Raw genomic sequence first — 21,494 nt, 5'->3', positions numbered from 1 at the left:
CTAGAATACGGTTCGCCATTTTTACTTCACTACACTTCATACTTGTCTTAAGGTTACGATAGATTTTTAAACATCCAAGTCCTTTTCCTCACGTATCTTATCCATATCAAAATTCATTTGCCACCTTTGAGCCCAGTCTAGTAAGTTTGTTTACACCAATTTGCATCTCGTAAAATTTCAATTTACACTGTACAGTTCTATTCCCCAGTTTAATCATGACCTACAGATTAATCATGACCTACAGATTAATCATGACCTACAGATTAATCATGACCTACAGATTAATCATGACCTACAGATTAATCATGACCTACAGATTAATCATGACCTACAGATTAATCATGACCTACAGATTAATCATGACCTACAGATTAATCATGACCTACAGATTAATCATGACCTACAGATTAATCATGACCTACAGATTAATCATGACCTACAGATTAATCATGACCTACAGATTAATCATGACCTACAGATTAATCATGACCTACAGATTAATCATGACCTACAGATTAATCATGACCTACAGATTAATCATGACCTACAGATTAATCATGACCTACAGATTAATCATGACCTACAGATTAATCATGACCTACAGATTAATCATGACCTACAGATTAATCATGACCTACAGATTAATCATGACCTACAGATTAATCATGACCTACAGATTAATCATGACCTACAGATTAATCATGACCTACAGATTAATCATGACCTACAGATTAATCATGACCTACAGATTAATCATGACCTACAGATTAATCATGACCTACAGATTAATCATGACCTACAGATTAATCATGACCTACAGATTAATCATGACCTACAGATTAATCATGACCTACAGATTAATCATGACCTACAGATTAATCATGACCTACAGATTAATCATGACCTACAGATTAATCATGACCTACAGATTAATCATGACCTACAGATTAATCATGACCTACAGATTAATCATGACCTACAGATTAATCATGACCTACAGATTAATCATGACCTACAGATTAATCATGACCTACAGATTAATCATGACCTACAGATTAATCATGACCTACAGATTAATCATGACCTACAGATTAATCATGACCTACAGATTAATCATGACCTACAGATTAATCATGACCTACAGATTAATCATGACCTACAGATTAATCATGACCTACAGATTAATCATGACCTACAGATTAATCATGACCTACAGATTAATCATGACCTACAGATTAATCATGACCTACAGATTAATCATGACCTACAGATTAATCATGACCTACAGATTAATCATGACCTACAGATTAATCATGACCTACAGATTAATCATGACCTACAGATTAATCATGACCTACAGATTAATCATGACCTACAGATTAATCATGACCTACAGATTAATCATGACCTACAGATTAATCATGACCTACAGATTAATCATGACCTACAGATTAATCATGACCTACAGATTAATCATGACCTACAGATTAATCATGACCTACAGATTAATCATGACCTACAGATTAATCATGACCTACAGATTAATCATGACCTACAGATTAATCATGACCTACAGATTAATCATGACCTACAGATTAATCATGACCTACAGATTAATCATGACCTACAGATTAATCATGACCTACAGATTAATCATGACCTACAGATTAATCATGACCTACAGATTAATCATGACCTACAGATTAATCATGACCTACAGATTAATCATGACCTACAGATTAATCATGACCTACAGATTAATCATGACCTACAGATTAATCATGACCTACAGATTAATCATGACCTACAGATTAATCATGACCTACAGATTAATCATGACCTACAGATTAATCATGACCTACAGATTAATCATGACCTACAGATTAATCATGACCTACAGATTAATCATGACCTACAGATTAATCATGACCTACAGATTAATCATGACCTACAGATTAATCATGACCTACAGATTAATCATGACCTACAGATTAATCATGACCTACAGATTAATCATGACCTACAGATTAATCATGACCTACAGATTAATCATGACCTACAGATTAATCATGACCTACAGATTAATCATGACCTACAGATTAATCATGACCTACAGATTAATCATGACCTACAGATTAATCATGACCTACAGATTAATCATGACCTACAGATTAATCATGACCTACAGATTAATCATGACCTACAGATTAATCATGACCTACAGATTAATCATGACCTACAGATTAATCATGACCTACAGATTAATCATGACCTACAGATTAATCATGACCTACAGATTAATCATGACCTACAGATTAATCATGACCTACAGATTAATCATGACCTACAGATTAATCATGACCTACAGATTAATCATGACCTACAGATTAATCATGACCTACAGATTAATCATGACCTACAGATTAATCATGACCTACAGATTAATCATGACCTACAGATTAATCATGACCTACAGATTAATCATGACCTACAGATTAATCATGACCTACAGATTAATCATGACCTACAGATTAATCATGACCTACAGATTAATCATGACCTACAGATTAATCATGACCTACAGATTAATCATGACCTACAGATTAATCATGACCTACAGATTAATCATGACCTACAGATTAATCATGACCTACAGATTAATCATGACCTACAGATTAATCATGACCTACAGATTAATCATGACCTACAGATTAATCATGACCTACAGATTAATCATGACCTACAGATTAATCATGACCTACAGATTAATCATGACCTACAGATTAATCATGACCTACAGATTAATCATGACCTACAGATTAATCATGACCTACAGATTAATCATGACCTACAGATTAATCATGACCTACAGATTAATCATGACCTACAGATTAATCATGACCTACAGATTAATCATGACCTACAGATTAATCATGACCTACAGATTAATCATGACCTACAGATTAATCATGACCTACAGATTAATCATGACCTACAGATTAATCATGACCTACAGATTAATCATGACCTACAGATTAATCATGACCTACAGATTAATCATGACCTACAGATTAATCATGACCTACAGATTAATCATGACCTACAGATTAATCATGACCTACAGATTAATCATGACCTACAGATTAATCATGACCTACAGATTAATCATGACCTACAGATTAATCATGACCTACAGATTAATCATGACCTACAGATTAATCATGACCTACAGATTAATCATGACCTACAGATTAATCATGACCTACAGATTAATCATGACCTACAGATTAATCATGACCTACAGATTAATCATGACCTACAGATTAATCATGACCTACAGATTAATCATGACCTACAGATTAATCATGACCTACAGATTAATCATGACCTACAGATTAATCATGACCTACAGATTAATCATGACCTACAGATTAATCATGACCTACAGATTAATCATGACCTACAGATTAATCATGACCTACAGATTAATCATGACCTACAGATTAATCATGACCTACAGATTAATCATGACCTACAGATTAATCATGACCTACAGATTAATCATGACCTACAGATTAATCATGACCTACAGATTAATCATGACCTACAGATTAATCATGACCTACAGATTAATCATGACCTACAGATTAATCATGACCTACAGATTAATCATGACCTACAGATTAATCATGACCTACAGATTAATCATGACCTACAGATTAATCATGACCTACAGATTAATCATGACCTACAGATTAATCATGACCTACAGATTAATCATGACCTACAGATTAATCATGACCTACAGATTAATCATGACCTACAGATTAATCATGACCTACAGATTAATCATGACCTACAGATTAATCATGACCTACAGATTAATCATGACCTACAGATTAATCATGACCTACAGATTAATCATGACCTACAGATTAATCATGACCTACAGATTAATCATGACCTACAGATTAATCATGACCTACAGATTAATCATGACCTACAGATTAATCATGACCTACAGATTAATCATGACCTACAGATTAATCATGACCTACAGATTAATCATGACCTACAGATTAATCATGACCTACAGATTAATCATGACCTACAGATTAATCATGACCTACAGATTAATCATGACCTACAGATTAATCATGACCTACAGATTAATCATGACCTACAGATTAATCATGACCTACAGATTAATCATGACCTACAGATTAATCATGACCTACAGATTAATCATGACCTACAGATTAATCATGACCTACAGATTAATCATGACCTACAGATTAATCATGACCTACAGATTAATCATGACCTACAGATTAATCATGACCTACAGATTAATCATGACCTACAGATTAATCATGACCTACAGATTAATCATGACCTACAGATTAATCATGACCTACAGATTAATCATGACCTACAGATTAATCATGACCTACAGATTAATCATGACCTACAGATTAATCATGACCTACAGATTAATCATGACCTACAGATTAATCATGACCTACAGATTAATCATGACCTACAGATTAATCATGACCTACAGATTAATCATGACCTACAGATTAATCATGACCTACAGATTAATCATGACCTACAGATTAATCATGACCTACAGATTAATCATGACCTACAGATTAATCATGACCTACAGATTAATCATGACCTACAGATTAATCATGACCTACAGATTAATCATGACCTACAGATTAATCATGACCTACAGATTAATCATGACCTACAGATTAATCATGACCTACAGATTAATCATGACCTACAGATTAATCATGACCTACAGATTAATCATGACCTACAGATTAATCATGACCTACAGATTAATCATGACCTACAGATTAATCATGACCTACAGATTAATCATGACCTACAGATTAATCATGACCTACAGATTAATCATGACCTACAGATTAATCATGACCTACAGATTAATCATGACCTACAGATTAATCATGACCTACAGATTAATCATGACCTACAGATTAATCATGACCTACAGATTAATCATGACCTACAGATTAATCATGACCTACAGATTAATCATGACCTACAGATTAATCATGACCTACAGATTAATCATGACCTACAGATTAATCATGACCTACAGATTAATCATGACCTACAGATTAATCATGACCTACAGATTAATCATGACCTACAGATTAATCATGACCTACAGATTAATCATGACCTACAGATTAATCATGACCTACAGATTAATCATGACCTACAGATTAATCATGACCTACAGATTAATCATGACCTACAGATTAATCATGACCTACAGATTAATCATGACCTACAGATTAATCATGACCTACAGATTAATCATGACCTACAGATTAATCATGACCTACAAATTAATCATGACCTACAGATTAATCATGACCTACAAATTAATCATGACCTACAGATTAATCATGACCTACAGATTAATCATGACCTACAGATTAATCATTATCATGACCTACAGATTAATCATGACCTACAGATTAATCATGACCTACAGATTAATCATTATCATGACCTACAGATTAATCATTAATCATGACCTACAGATTAATCATGACCTACAGATTAATCATGACCTACAGATTAATCATTAATCAAGTTGACGATGACCTTATAAGATAACGAATGGCTTACCAATTCCTCCTGATGATATAGATTCACCAGGTTAGTGGGGAAGTGTGTACAAGTTGACCAAGACACAAGGTCTTCAGAATATGTGTACAAGTTGACCAAGACTTGCTTGCACAGGTGAACGAGGACCTGAAATTGCCAGCACAGTCTATACTAAACCTGATCATACTAGTACACATTACACCAAGACCTGAAAGGAGTATACCAGGATCTGTTAAGGCCAGTTCATACGAGTTTACATGAGAAAGACAAACAGGAGGCCTGATTAGCCCACGAATGGGTTGTCAAAAAAAAAAAAAAATGATTTAATGTGATAAGAAGAATCTAATTCCACTCGGTACTTTTTTTTTAAGCTATCACAGACTCCCTGCAGCTGCACATTAGCCTTCTAGTGTCCCCGTTAACGCTGTCGTTTATACTTTCATTTCTGGCGCTTTTCTCAAAGTTGGGGTGAGTGGGGTTGGGTAGGTGTTCATACCTTGGCTCGTTGCGACCAGCACAGTTCAACGAAGACCTGATACGACCATTTGACACTCGTTCATCCTGACCAGTACAACACGCCAGGTCTTACAGTGAAAAAGAACAAACAACCCATCAACTCAAGGTACCTTATCACAGGTTGATTTCGTACCAAGATCACCTTTTATAGGATAGATTTAAAGGGATGGCAATGATAACACCATCTGAGCATTATAACATCCCACGCTAAAGATAACTAAGGCTTCGACCCTCATGGTTATCTTGGGAATATCTAGTTATCAAAATCTAGTCTTGCAGGATCTTCCTAGTTACTTTTACTCGTAGAGACAATCTTCTAGGTCCTCGAGATCCATCTAGATCCCTCGTCATATATAGAACAAAAGCCAGGATTTACCCACTACATCTAAGGTGTGGGGGGGGAGACAATACACCCTGGTTGTTGAAACGATGGTCATATTTCTGGCAGGTAATAAGTGTAAGTGTCCATAAATATCAACACTGAGTGGCTGAAAAGCGATCCCCCAGTCTGGGTCCGACACACACACACATACACACACGCACACACACAGGCGTTCAAGTGACCGTTTTGTAAACAAATGACGTCACGTCAGCGAGGACCACTGAGCGATCCGATTGGCTGGAAGAGCTGCAGGTCTGCCTACACATTCCTATCTCCTTTTACGAACGCTAATTGTTATCCTACTTTCCAATTTCACGCTGGAGGCGCCCGTCATGGACAAAAGTCCACGTCCAAGGCCAGGTCTTTATTAAAATATAAAGGGGTTAATGAAAGGGAGAGAGACAATGGAAAGTATTTACGATCTAAGAGGAATTTAGAAAAGAAAATATTGTCTTTTTACGAGACTGGAGGAAGCAAATCAACTGTCTTTCAAAACATGCCAGGTCATGGGTATTGGCAAAGACATGAAAGTAAAAAATTCCAAAGCTTCGACGTGCAGGGAAAGAAACAGTTATCAAAACGGCCCACTCTTGAGTTGCCAATGGACACAGTCATCTAGTGACGCAGCAGCAGCTCGCCAAGTTACTGCTTAGTCTACCTTAGGGTGGCTTATTTCAAACAATCATAGATGAATTTCCTGTAGACATAGTGGGAGAAAACAAAAAGAATCTATCTTTTGGAGCTACTTTGGATGAGTTCTTCCTTGGGTCACGAGGCCAATTGGTGCGTCAGAGGTACGGCTGATGTATAGTGTCTCTCCTGGCAGCCGGAGGGACTTCTGAGGTCATGGATACGACACATGTAGGATCCTGGACGAAGGGCGTTAGGCGAACTCGGCCTTGCGGTAGATGGTGTTGTATCCGGACCAGCGCTCGACCCGAAATCTCTGAAGGATGTCAACGATCATGCCTTCGTTGCTGGGTTCGTGGATGGCCACCTGGCGGACGAACACACAGAGAGAGGGATAAGGCCCCTTGCACCACCTCGTGGCGTCATGGTGCTACGTCACAGAGGGAAGATCCTTTGTAAACAAAGAGGAGAGAGAGAGAGAGAGAGAGAGAGAGAGAGAGAGAGAGAGAGAGAGAGAGAGAGAGAGAGAGACTATGCATCTAAAAACTTTGAAATGGTCTTGAGAGTCGACTATTCACCCCCCCCCCCCCTCTCTCTCTCTCTCTCTCTCTCTCTCTCTCTCTCTCTCTCTCTCTCTCTCTGATCTGGTCTTAATAACCTGCCAAAATCGTAGATAATATGACGGCAAATTACAATTCGATTCAAAATATCATCCATCTGATGTTATGAAAAACTGTACTATGGATAATCAAAGCGATAACAAACGAGTTCAATGAAAGAAATACCCAGAGAGTCTTACAATGAATAGTACTTCAGAACTTACCACACCCCCCTCCCTCACTACCACATCACCACAAGGAAATGTGTCCCTCTTTCCAGTGACCTCCCCCAGGATCACTCTACCCCATCCAGTTTTCCTATACCTAACCCAAACCCGCTACACCCTTCCCCACCTCAGCCACACCTACTTCACAGCCCCTCCTTCCATCCCATCATCTATGCCTCTCCCAACAGGACACTGGATCAAACCTCCTCAGAGGAACCTCGCCTTCTGCAGCAGCACCTCCCTCAACCCTGCTGTAGTAACCCCAGAGTCTTATCTAAAACCTCAAAACCCCCCCAGAGTCTTCTGTAAAACCTCAAAACCTGGTCATCTATTCGAGCACATATGTACCTCAGCATCCTAACCCCAGCCATCATATCTGACCCTTACCCAGGACCTTGCTATGGCCGAGGGCCTCACCTCCGTCAGGAGGATGTAGTAAAATCCGCCAGGCTCGTCGAAGGGCGCCACCTTGACCAGAAACCGGATCTTATGACACTGAAGACCTGCCATCATGATGTCTTGTAGGAAGGCTCGCGCCCCCGTCCACTGCTGCTGGGGGAGGAGGAGGAGGTGGTGGGGGAGGACGTCAGTAAGCTGGGGAATGGGGGTGAGGGGAAGGGGGGTGGTGGGTGACGTCACCAGAGATAAGGGAAGATAAGGAGGAAGCTGACGTCACCAGAGATAAGGGAAGATAAGGAGGAAGCTGACGTCACCAGAGATAAGGGAAGATAAGGAGGGGAGGGGGAAGCTGACATCACCAGAGATAAGGGAAGATAGGGAGGGGAGGGTGGGGACGTCACCAGAGATAAGGGAAGCTGGGGGAAGGGAGGGAAATGGGGGAGGGAGGGTTGAGGGGGAGGCTTCAATAAGCTGAGGATGAGGGGTTGGGTTGGGGACGTCACCAGGGGAGAAGTGAAGTTGGGGAGGAGGGGAGAAAAGGGGGAAGGGGAAAGACGGCACGAGAGAAAGGCTTTGGTCGGGGGGAGGTGTGGAGGAAGGAAGAAGGAGAGCTAGGAGAAGAGGGAGTGAGGGGATGATGTCACGACAAAGAGGCTTTAGGAGGGAGGGGAGGGAGGGGAAGGAGGAGCTGGGGTGTGGGTGGGGGTGGGTGACGTTCGAAGAGGGGGAAGGGATTGGGGGAGGGGAGGACCAGATCCATAGAGACATCAACAGGACGAGAATTATATAACAAGATGAACGTGAGTCATAATCTTGAGACAGTGTATCACAAGACAACATTCTTATGTCCTTCAGGCAAACTTTGAGGTGGAATACTGGAAGGAATAACTCGTCAGGAAATTAAAAATCTTCGCAAGTCACAAAAAAAAAAATATCCTACTCACGATCCGAGTCATCAGGAAATTAAAAATCTTCGCAAGTCAAAAAAAAAAAAAAAAATTATCCGACTCACGATCCTCTATAAAAATCATACGTAGTGTCCGAATCAAATTTTTGAATTTACTTAATTCATAAATTGGATTTTTAATTCATTATCTTATAAATCATACGTAGTGTCCGAGTCAAATTTTTGAATTTACTTAAAAAATTCATAAATTGGATTTTTAATTCATTATCTTATAAATCATACGTAGTGTCAGAGTCAAATTTTTGAATTTACTTAAAAAATTCATAAATCGGATTTTTAATTCATTATCTTGTAAATCATACGTAGTGTCCGAGTGAAATTTTTAAATTTACTTAAAAAATTCATAAATTGATTTTCAATTCATTATCTTATAATCATACGTAGTGTCCGGGTGAAATTTTTAAATTTACTTAGAAAATCCATAAATTGGATTTTTAATTCATTATCTTATTAATTTATAGTCCATAAAAAATATATGATAATTGATCAAAATCTAAAATTAGACGGGGAGACACGGACATGAATTATTTATAATTATGCCAAACTTTTTGAGACACGGACATGAATTATTAAAAATTATGCCAAAAATTTTGAAATTTCAGGAACTAAAAATTTTGATTTGTGAAATAAACTCAACCAATGCACTGGAACGGTCTAAAACCTAATAAAATCATTAGTGAAAAAGCGTTTCAAAAAAATCATTCGAGAAAAAAAGCCTTTGAACAGAAATACTTCAGAACATTGGAGTGATATTGGAAACCCATGATGAAATATGATGCAAAAATACGAATTTGATAATTCAAGAACCAAAGAAAAAATCTTCATAAAACTAACATCAGAAAAATGAAAGCTATGAAATGATTGGCATCAAAACTCAATAAAATCATAAAAAAAAAAAATACAGGGAAAAACACCTTCAGAAAAATGCTTCAAATCACCAAAATCATCGAGGAGAAAATAAAAACCTGAAACAGAAACGCTTCAACACACAAAAATCATAAAACAAATTCAGCCTTCGAATAACAAACTTTCCAAACATCAAAATCAAAATCATAAAAGAGAAATTAACGACATGGAACAGAAAAAACGCTGCTGTGCCAAAATCATCACCCCCACCAAAAACAAAAACAAAAAAAAATAGAAATTAAGCATTTGGACAAATGCAAGACAAAATCATCCCCAAAAATGTCTTCTTATAAAGATGCATAAAAGAATGGACTAAAACCATAAAAAAAGGTTTTGCACACTTTAAAAACTTCAACTCAAAAGAATTGGACTAAAACCATGAAAAAAAGGTTTTGCACACAAAAACGTCACAACTCGTCAAAAAATGGACTAAAACCATAAAAAAAGGATTTGCACGCTTTAAAAACTGAACTAATAAAAAATGCACTAAAACCATAAAAAACTGGTTTTGCATACGAAAAAAAAAAAAAACACGACACACTTCACAACTCAAACATAAATGGAGGAAGCTGTTCGAAGCCTCAGCATCTATACAGAGGTAAACATAGGACCTTCCACTCCTTGATGAGCTTGGCGTTGGGCGAAGGTTCGATGCTCTTGAAGGCAGACACAGCCAGCACGGTGTTTGTGGTCCCCACTCCTTCCAGAGGCGGACTGACACTTGCCACTTCTTCAAACATCCCTAAGAAGAAGAGAAGGAAGAAGTGGGTGGTGGTGTTCCGTAAGCTTTCTGCTGCACTCTTGTGTTCCTTCTAAAAAGATTAATAAGATTTAGGTTACTGTGATTCTCCTCCAAGCAGATACATTCGTCATAGCCCATCAGGTCTTGTGTTATCAGTCCTTCCCATGTACTGTCCTTCAGCAGATAACCTGGTCATAGACCATCAGGTCTTGTGTTATCTGTCCTTCCCATGTACTGTCCTTCAGCAGATAACCTGGTCACAGACCATCAGGTCTTGTGTTATCTGTCCTTCCCATGTACTGTCCTCCAGCAGATAACCTGGTCATAGACCATCAGGTCTTGTGTTATCTGGCCTTCCCATGTACTGTCCTCCAGCAGATAACCTCGTCATTGCCTTCATTTGATCTCTTAACACGAGATGGAATTCGTCGACATAATATACCCTCAGTGGACTATGCCATGTGGCCTATGACAGCTACTGAGGAGGGAGTCATGAAGAAGGACATAGATGTTATAGCAGAGAGGAACGTATTCATTCAACTGGTTTCCTCTCGTACTCCTTCTGAAGTAAGGGGACAGGAAAGCGATTCCTTCACTTCGCCCACCATCACAAATCATCTCTCATATTCGATACGATCATGGGAGCATGAAGATCAATAATTTATAATCATCTTCAATAAATGAAATTATTCATAATGATACTAATGTCCTTGAGTTAACAGGTATCTCTCTCATGAAAAATAGCAGCCAAGGACACCATTAATCAAATATTCGCAAGTCGAGGACAAGAACCACACAGTTGATGACAAAGACAAACCCATTCAAATTTCTCATTAAATAGATACTTCATTAGATGAAGATAGCATCGACCTATCGTGACATTATATAATGTAATTCTCTTAATGGAGGAAACAAAAGGGAGTAATCCCATTATTTCTTTTGATAAAACATTACAAACATTTTCTGCTGACCATCTTCAAACACACCGCTCTCTCCTTGCCTACACGTTTCTCTATCATCATCTCTGCCTATATACCTTTCCTTTATATATACTGCTTGCCTTATACATATATCCTCTCTTTGTCATGTCATTATAGCACATATATCTCCTCTATCTACCATCATCTACCATCATTAGCTCCTTTTCGCTTTTACTCAATCGACCTTCACGCCTACTCAACCCACTACCAGTTCATCCAACGGATCCTACCCCCTCGTTAATTCACTACTCTACTCTACTCCCGTAGACCATACTATCTACTCCCATGTGACTCGACGTATCTACCGTTCAGTCGACCGTCGACAGGGCTGGGCCTTGGGTCGAGTGGTAGGGAAGGGGTGACACTCACCTTGGTCCAACATGTTATCAGGACCAAGACCATCTGGCTCCAGGTAATGATTCCCGTTGAGAAACTTCGAAATGGTGGCCGACTCTTCGCTGAGGTGGAGCACCGGGTACAGACCTGGGGAGAGAAGGGGAGTTTACTGGGGTGTATATATGGGGAGTTTATTGAGGTGCAGATATGGGGAGAAGGGGAGTTTACTGGGGTGCAGATCTGGGGTGAAGGGGAGCTTACTGAGGTGCAGATATGGGGGAGAAGGGGGGTTTACTGGGGTGCAGATATGGGGAGAAGGGGAGTTTACCGAGGTGCAGATATGGGGATTTAATTGGGTTCAGATCTGGGGAGAGAAGGGGAGTTTACTAGGGTGCAAATATAGGGAGAAGGGGAGCTCATTGGGGTGCAGATCTGGGAAGGAGGGGAGCTAACAAAGGTGGAGAGCAGGGGAGAAAGGAGCTTACAGGGGTGCAGACCAGGGGGAGAAGGGGAGCTTACAGGATTACAGACCTGGGGGAGAAGGGGATCTCATTGGGGTGCAGGCATGGGGAGACGGGGAGGTTACTGGAGAACATTTCACGGGAGACTGTGGTGTTATTCATGTAATATAGCCACTGTATCATTACCACTGTACCATGACCATCGCACCATGACCATCGCACCATTACCACTGTACCATTACCACTGTACCATTACCATCGCACCATTACCACTGTACCATTACCATCGCACCATCACCACTGCACCATCACCACTGCACCATCACCACTGCACCATTACCACTGCACCATTACCAGTGTTGGCTCTCTCTCTCTCTCTCTCTCTCTCTCTCTCTCTCTCTCTCTCTCTCTCTCTCTCTCTCTCTCTCTCTCTCTCTCTCTCCTTGTGCTACTTACACAACCTCATTCCCTGACCCCGACTGAATAAGTTATCCCTCACGTATCAAATCAATTATTCTGGCACTTGTGTAATGTTGTGGTGCCTGTGTTTACGAGAGTGTGTTGTGCCTATGCAAGGGTGTGTACAATGTAGACCCCAAGCCCCCGGTGTATACTTAGGATGGTGTACACAGCATAAATAAACATATCATGAACATGGAAGGTGCAATTTGGCTCATAAAAAGTGCTCGGTATTCGAGGAAATCAAGTGTCAGGGGGAAAATACGATTTAGTTCTGTTGATGAATAGTTAAATCCAATGGTGTACAACCTCTAGGTATGAAGGTATAATGTTTGCGTATGATGACCTGGCCTTTAATTTCATCCTGTAGGCTCGGGTCAAAGGCCAGTCTATCATATCTAAGGGCTGATCCGTCACGCTCAAGGGTCATCATACTCTCATGCTCAAAGGATCATGCTCAAAGGGTTATACATCATGCTCCAGGTACAGGGTCATGCTCAAGGAACATACTATCAAATCCTTATGATTAAACTTGATGCATACCAGGAGTAAAGAAAAACAAAGAGGACATTAAAAATGAAAATATAATGAAGGCCAAACAATTCTCAGCAACAGAAAAACAAAAGCTACTGGATGAAGGAATATATAAACAGTGAGTCGTAAACCTACCGACATTCATATTCACACACACACACACACACACACACACACACACAAAGCTTTAGCCTCATACACAGAAGGGTAAGAAGGTGATGATGGAAGAGAAATATGCCTCAATGAAACATGTCTGTTGGGGAAAGAACTAAGGGGATGAAAACGTAGGCATTTCCTAAGCAAGACAAGCAAGGCATGAGAGAGAGAGAGAGAGAGAGAGAGAGAGAGAGAGAGAGAGAGAGAGAGAGAGAGAGAGAGACGAGTTACATCAGGATCAGAAAGGAAGAAGAGTGTCCGATTCTGAAATGAAACAATTTGGTTTAGGTCAGTTGAATGATCGGCTTATCCCTGAGGACAGGGGAGAAAGAATACTTCCCCCACGTATTCCCTGCGTGTCGTAGTAGAAGGTGACTAAAAGGGGATGGAGCGAGGGAGAGGCTGGAAATCCTCCCTTCCAATTCTGAATTTTCCAAAAGAAGGAACAGAGAAGGGAGGGGGGTCAAGTGAGGATATTCCCTCAAAGGCTCAGTCCTCTGTTCATATCGCTACCTCGCTCACGCGGGCAATGGCGAATGTATGAAAGAAAAAAGAAAAAAAATTCTTTTGAAAGATTCGATGGAGAAGGAAGTGTGTTGGCAGTGGATGAGGTGCCTTTAGACATGTCAGGAAGCGAATGACTCCAAGTTCAAATGTGTTTTCGCGCCGGAGGAGTAGAGAGGTTAGGGAGAAATTTTCACCCACGGTAAATGCAATGTAATACAATGGGATGGGCCTCACTGTGTGGGAGAAAGACTTGGGAGTTGACAGTGTACCAAACCAATACCAGAACCCAGACGTGAGAAGGGATTGTAAAGGCCACAAACTGATGGGAAAATGTTAAGAACGGCATTCGATTATAAGAATAAGAAACTATTCAGGACACTGTTTATGTCTTACATTATGCGAAAACTAGCATGTGCTTCTGAGGTTTGGTCAACAGTGGGTGTAATTCATCTACACTACTCTTTTAGTGAGTGTATACACGATCCTTGCGACGTGCAGGTCATACACACTACCCTTGCAGTGGATGAAGATCATGCGTCTACCTTCCTTGCAGTGGTGGGTGCAGGTCATACATCTACCACCCTTACTACCCTTGCAGTGGGTGGTTGCAGGCCCTACACCATCACCTAAGGTGGGTGTAGGTCCCTAAGAATCTGGCGGTGGTGGGTGTGGGTATGGTTGGGTGTGTGTGTGGATGTACTTACCTCCCTTCTGATACGTGTCGTAATCTTCACAGATGGTGTACGTGGCGCCACCTGGGGGCAAGATGGCCCTAGCAGTCCTCAGCAACTCCTTCATAGCCTTCTTGACGTGCTTCACCCCTTCCGTTCTCCCCACCCACGTCACCAAGACCTTCACCCGGTCCTCGTCCATCGTCCCTCTGTTGACAACATGCACAACCATCACTCATTTGCATATAAAGTCTCTCAATTAATCACACTAGAACACAATGGCAAACAGCCCAGCTACACCTCCACCCCTGGGGAGAATGACTACAGCCCACATCCACCCCTGGAGAGAATGACTACAGTCCGGGGAGAATGACTACAGTCCACATCCACCCCTGGAGAGAATGACTACAGTCCGGGGAGAATGACTACAGCCCACATCCACCCCTGGGAAGAGGGGAGAATGACTATTGTCCCCGTTTCTCCCGTGTGGGGTGATTACGAGGAGTGAGGGTGGAGGGGAAGGGGGCGCTCGAAATCCTCCCCTCTTGTATTGTCACTTTTTTTTTCCCTAAAGGGTTTATCTCCTGGCGCTACCTCGTTAAAGCGGGAAAGGACAGCAAGATTAGATAAGAAAAAAGAATATATATATATATATATATATATATATATATATATATATATATATATATATATATATATATATATATATAAAATTCTGGTCTGCCGTTGCTCTGAAAGTAGAAATTATATGGAAAATTGTCGGTAAAAGAGAGAGAGAGAGAGAGAGAGAGAGAGACGAAGCAAAGTACACAAAACATCGAAAGAAAATGAGATGACGTGATCACCAAAACAAAACATATCATAATAAAAAGAGTGAGGGGGAAGGGGGCCCCCCTACCTCTTAAAGGGGTTGTAAACATCTAACAACATATGTGGACCTTCCTTATCAAGCATAGCTAACATCAAAGAATATAACTATAATTATCTAAATTACGAGAATAAATGCAGTGATCTTCCACCGTCCCTCCTCAAAAAAAAAAAAAATAATAAATTAAATTGGAAAATGGAAAATTTCGTATAATAGGACCCAGAATTTTTACTGTCATGGATACAAAAAAGAATTAAGATCTCCCCCACCCCTAAGGGTCATGTATTCCAATGTCACTACAATCCTACAGTCTGATGTATTGAGTCGTTTATAAGCTGACACGGGGGGGAAATCGAACCTTGTTCCAATGGCGAAATACGCCAGTCAATATCGCCAAAGTAGCCAAGAAATGTAAACAAAAATCATTCACCAATTAAGACCGAAAACTTATGAAAATATCAGACGAAACATTACCCTAAAAAAGAAAAACACACGAACGCAATCGAAATGATTTAAAAGCATAAACATGACCGTAGTAGAAAACGAAAAACAACAAAAATAACTACTGTAAGGGGACGTATGCCACGCTGGCTACACTGTTGTTTAAGGCCGGGTCGTCATGGCAACACTGCTAACCCCTCCCCCCTACCCCTTCTAAACCCCCCCAAAAAAAAACTTTTGCAAATTTGATGACCTATTCCAGGAGAAGGGCAATAGCCACTCCTATCACAGCCACACAAGCGGGTTCTTTACAAATTGCTTTTCAAAAGCAACATTTTTTTTTCCTTTTAGGGGGTTAAGAGGGGTTGAGTGGGGGAGAGGGGTTGTTTTCAAAGGCCATAACTGAATAATCACGCAATGGCACCATACGAATGGTAATTCGATTCATTGATGTTATCACTGTATTAATCTGCTGTCGTTAAAACAGACAGCTTCATCAGTGAATGGGGAAGTGAAGGTCAAAATAGAAGGAGATTGAATGGAGATAAGAACAAATTACGTCTCTCTCTCTCTCTCTCTCTCTCTCTCTCTCTCTCTCTCTCTCTCTCTCTCTCTCTCTGAATGGTTTCAAGGAGACGTTTATATCGCACTTTACTACCCCCAGTTCCGGCTCGTGCTAAATAATGCAAAGAGCATTTAAATGAAAGAACTCAGGCCCGTAATGAGGAATCATAAATGTCAAGCGTTTTTTTAATTTAAATTCTAAACGCTGAATTAATTCATTTGTCTCCTGTCGACGTCTCGTATAAATGCCCTTACCTTCAGGGGTCGTACCTAAAGGGTCGTACCGTCGTACTCAAGGGTCGTACCATCGTCAATGTATCACGCATCTTTCCCTGACACGACTTCAATATCACACATCCCATTCCGTTCCCCATGTATACAACGCGCACCGTATTAGTCCAGTGTTCATTTACCTTCGTACTGGACCTTCCACTGTGGAAATAAGGTCCTCTCTCCCTACCATGGTCTTTGACCTACCTGATCCCCACCCGGTTTAACCCCCAAGGCCTTGCCAATACCATGACCCCTGTGACCAGCCAGGTCAAAGTTCACGTCTGTTGTAATATTCATAGGCCTAACTGAAGTATTGGGAACAAGTATTTTGGAAAGTATTCGCACGCAGCCCTCCCTCCTACCCCTCCCTCCAAACCCCCCCCATCCCCTCCTTCCTCCAACCCCTCCAAAAAAAAGGGAGGGAAGGGAGGGAAAGGAAGGGAGGGGTTGGTTGAATGATACATAACCAGCATTGCAGGAAAAATGAAGTTGTTACTGGCATGGGTAATTAGTGATCACAATAATCATTTGACCTGTAATGGTCAGTTGACCTTCACTAGGTCATGGGTTGAGGGATCCATCATGTCCCATGAGGTCATGGACAACGGGTCATGGGTCGGACAGTGTCCCAGCCGTGTACACGGGACCATGGGTAGGAAAGTGTCCCAGCCGTGAACACGAGACCATGGATCGGACAGTGTCCCAGCCGTGTACACGGGACCGTGGGTAGGACAGTGTCCCAGCCGTGTACAAGGGGCCATGGGTAGGACAGTGTCCCAGCCGTGTACACGGGGCCATGGGTCGGACAGTGTCCCAGGATCGCCATTTAGTAAACATGCGATTGTCTTGGACAATTGCATGTTTACCAAATGGCGTCCTAGCTTCGTCTCTTCGATGTATATCAACTGACTATTATATTTCTTTCTTGCGTCTCCCCTGATGTGATTATTACATGAAGGTGCACTTGGCAACTTATCCTGTTTCATTTTCCCCGTGGACTCATAAGAATATCTTGATCACGCGCCTTGAGCACCACGAAATGCCTCTTACATATGATGACCTAAGCCTTTGACCTAAACCTGTAAGGTCAGGTCAGGTCATAAGGCCAAACCATTCTACCTAACGTCGTACCATCGTGCCCAAGGATCGTACCACTGTACTCAAAGATCGTACCGTCATACTCAAAGATCGTACCGTCGTACGCAAAGATCGTTCCGTTTTACTCAGATCGTACCGTCGTACTCAAAGATCGTACCGTCGTACTCAAAGATCGTACCGTCATACTCAAAGATCGTACCGTCGTACTCAAAGATCGTACCGTCATACTCAAAGATCGTACCGTTGTACTCAAATATCGTACCGTTGTACTCAAAGATCGTACCGTCGTACGCGAAGATCGTACCGTCCTGGTTAAGCAAGATACGAAGAAGGGTTGGGGGTTGGGGAGGGGAGTTGGTTGGGTCAGTTGGCCAAGATGTCGTACCACAATATTCAATTTCTAATCAGCAGGATAGCAAAGGTGTGTGTGTGTCCCCCTATTGGTCCACATGACAACCTTTGGCAACAGTGGTGCTATACTCCACTACTGTATGTCATGTTTGAAGTGGATTTCTTCTTGTCTGCAAGGTTTTCTTAAAATCCTTGTATTGTGTTCGGTAGAAAATACCTCTCTCCTTTTTGTGTATGCGTGTGGCACGCCATTGGCACACACACACACACACACACACACACACACACACAGACCGTCAACGAGCGGCCGTACAATTATGTGTAACAACCTCATTTAGATTTCTACTGGAAAGCGAGTTCTGTCTTAGGCGAGGCAGGTATCCATACCTACAAGCATTAAGACTCTCACAGGAAACATTGGGGCCACAGGTTCGACTCCCGATAGAGTGAAAACCTTAAGGAGGAGTTTATGATGCCATCGACCCATGTGTCTGTGTATATGCGGATATGTATTTTCCTATGTGATTGTATGTGTATGCGTGCATCTTCACATTTGAGATAAACAAAATCATTCAAAATGTCGGTTCAGTAATATAAATTTGTCTATGTTTGTATTCATGAGAGACAAGGTAATACATGTGGTCTTGTCTGTAACAGGCACTGGGTATGATACAGTGCATGATGGTAACAGAAGTGGCAGTGCATGACGAAGACACAGGTTTGAGTGCATGGTGAAGGGACAGGTTTGAGTGCATGACGAAGGGCACAGGTTTGAGCGCATGACGAAGGGACAGGTTTGAGAGCATGACGAAGGGACAGGTTTGAGTGCATGACGAAGGGACAGGTTTGAGTGCATGACGAAGGGACAGGTTTGAGTGCATTACGAAGGCACGAGTCTGAACGTATGATGAAAGCACACATCAAAGTGAATGATGTAGGCACTTATCTACGTCTGACTTCAGAAAGTTCTTATACTTTCCCGAAATAAAAATAGAAAGTTGTTATACTTTCCTAAAATGAAAAAAAACCGAAAGTTGTTCTACTTTCCTGAAACATCAAAGGTAAATGTCCAATATCTGTAGTTGTAATAGATAGTAGATATACCCTTATGAACATTATAATTATAGTCGTATGATATACTTCGAAGTATATAGATATATAACGATAGCTCAATAGCGTTATACGGTCTTATAGCGTAATCGCTACTTCTTCCTACGGTAAAGGAAGATATTAAACTTCCTTATAAACATAAGTTTATCTATTGATGTTCTAAGATAAAGTACAGTTCACACTGCTTAAGTTACGCTGATCTATTTACCCATAAATCGGTAATCAAAGATTGACCGTGCTTCCTAAGAACTGCTAAAGTATTCATAAGTTACTTTATTGTCAAGTGAGACACTTAAAGAGTAACACTACCAAAAATGGATCCAGCAACTTAAGCTGTTACTTAACTCGGCCCTTTTTAGCACAGAGAGATGTGCTTGGCACTTTTACTGCTAATATGTCCTCGTATATTCTCACAGTACACAATTGTAAGCATGTGTTATTTACATTAATCTTAGTCTATAAGGCAACTTCAAACTCATCCTCAAGGAAGAGATCCAACTCCCTAGTGTACAATCGAAGACAAGTCTGCGATGGAAGTGTTAAGAACAAGTGTAGTTCCCAACTCCTACCCAGCAGCTCTGATGATCCTCCTTTTGATTCCTTTAGCGATTTTCTCTTGTCTTAGCTTTTCGAGCTCCGCCCGCAGCCTCTCCTTCGCCTCGTCGTCCTTAGCAAAGTCGTACGAGCTGGGGAGGCCGTGGCCACCAGAGGTCTTGCAAGGGTCATTGTCGTTTCGGGGGTTTGCCGGAACGTTTGACCCATCTGGTCCTATGTCTTCATCTGTGCTCGACCCAAGTGCCTCTATGTCTTCGTTTGCGTTCAACCCAAGTGCCTCTATGTCTTCGTTTGCGTTCGACCCAAGTGCCTCTATGTCTTCGTTTGCGTTCGACCCAAGTGCCTCTATGTCCCCGTCTGTGCCAGGATGGCTAGGCTCAGATCCGACGCTGGGTGATAGGAACTCCTCCTCTTCTTTCCCTGTCTTTTTGAGCCAGATCTCCTCTCTCCCGTCACTCGGAACTCTCCCTCCATCGCCACTCACGACAACCCTTCCCTTTGATCCCATCTCCCTCTGAGGCAGGGTGGAATAAAGTTGACAAACATCCGTCATCTCAGAAGGAGAGGCACTTCCCAGGTGTTCCTGTAGATCCTTGAGTACAAGTCCTCCTCGAATTTAGAATCCTTAGTGGCCACAATACCCAGACGTGTCTCCGAGTCTAAATAGATCGTCTTTCTTACATTTCTACTTCCACTTCGTCCGCATGGCGTCCGCATCGTGTCACCGCCGCATGCGTCTAGGGCAAGCTGAGGAGGGACCGCTAGTGGACGATGGTGCAATTGCGTGAGGGGCTTATGGCGCAGGAGCCCATAGCAATACGACGCAGGTACTAGCCCTCCCTCTCCAGGCTGGCTGGACCCGACCGTTCCTCGTTACCTCAACCCGTCGACTGACCAGGTCGAGCTGGTCGCACCGCATCCATACTACCCTAACGACACACACACACACACACACACACACACACACATACATGGTTACTCAGGAGACGGAGGACTTGCAAAAACACAACATTTGCTTGATCCTCATAACTGAAACCTTATAATCTAAAACTTTGTTTGATAAAAGTTTTCACAAGGAACAAAATTGTTGAAGGGGAGACAGAC

The 21,494-nt window shown here is 41.3% G+C and overlaps 1 protein-coding gene across 6 annotated transcripts; it reads right to left on the bottom strand.

Moving 5' to 3' along the window:
* Positions 1–5,285: 5,285 nt before the first annotated feature.
* On the bottom strand, positions 5,286–21,267 carry LOC139767577 (uncharacterized). Of its 6 annotated transcripts, none has more exons than XR_011717183.1 (8): positions 20,405–21,267; positions 15,164–15,339; positions 12,376–12,489; positions 10,896–11,026; positions 8,430–8,561; positions 5,622–7,553; positions 5,561–5,585; positions 5,287–5,458 (listed from the first exon to the last, which is right to left on the bottom strand). XR_011717183.1 is itself a non-coding variant. In XM_071697011.1 (6 exons), exons 1-6 carry the CDS (start codon positions 20,941–20,943, stop codon positions 7,440–7,442), a joined length of 1,206 nt encoding a protein of 401 aa, XP_071553112.1. In that variant the 5' UTR covers positions 20,944–21,267; the 3' UTR covers positions 5,286–7,439. The 6 variants fall into 6 exon arrangements, 1 of the variants encoding a protein (XP_071553112.1); XR_011717182.1 differs by having other exon boundaries at positions 5,287–5,440; XR_011717181.1 differs by having other exon boundaries at positions 5,288–5,404.
* Positions 21,268–21,494: the final 227 nt, after the last annotated feature.

This window comes from Panulirus ornatus, chromosome 62 (genome assembly GCF_036320965.1).
Source record: "Panulirus ornatus isolate Po-2019 chromosome 62, ASM3632096v1, whole genome shotgun sequence".
Taxonomy (NCBI): Eukaryota; Metazoa; Arthropoda; class Malacostraca; order Decapoda; family Palinuridae; genus Panulirus; species Panulirus ornatus.
Note: the sequence above shows the minus strand (reverse complement) of the source record. Positions and strands in the feature narration are given on the sequence as shown.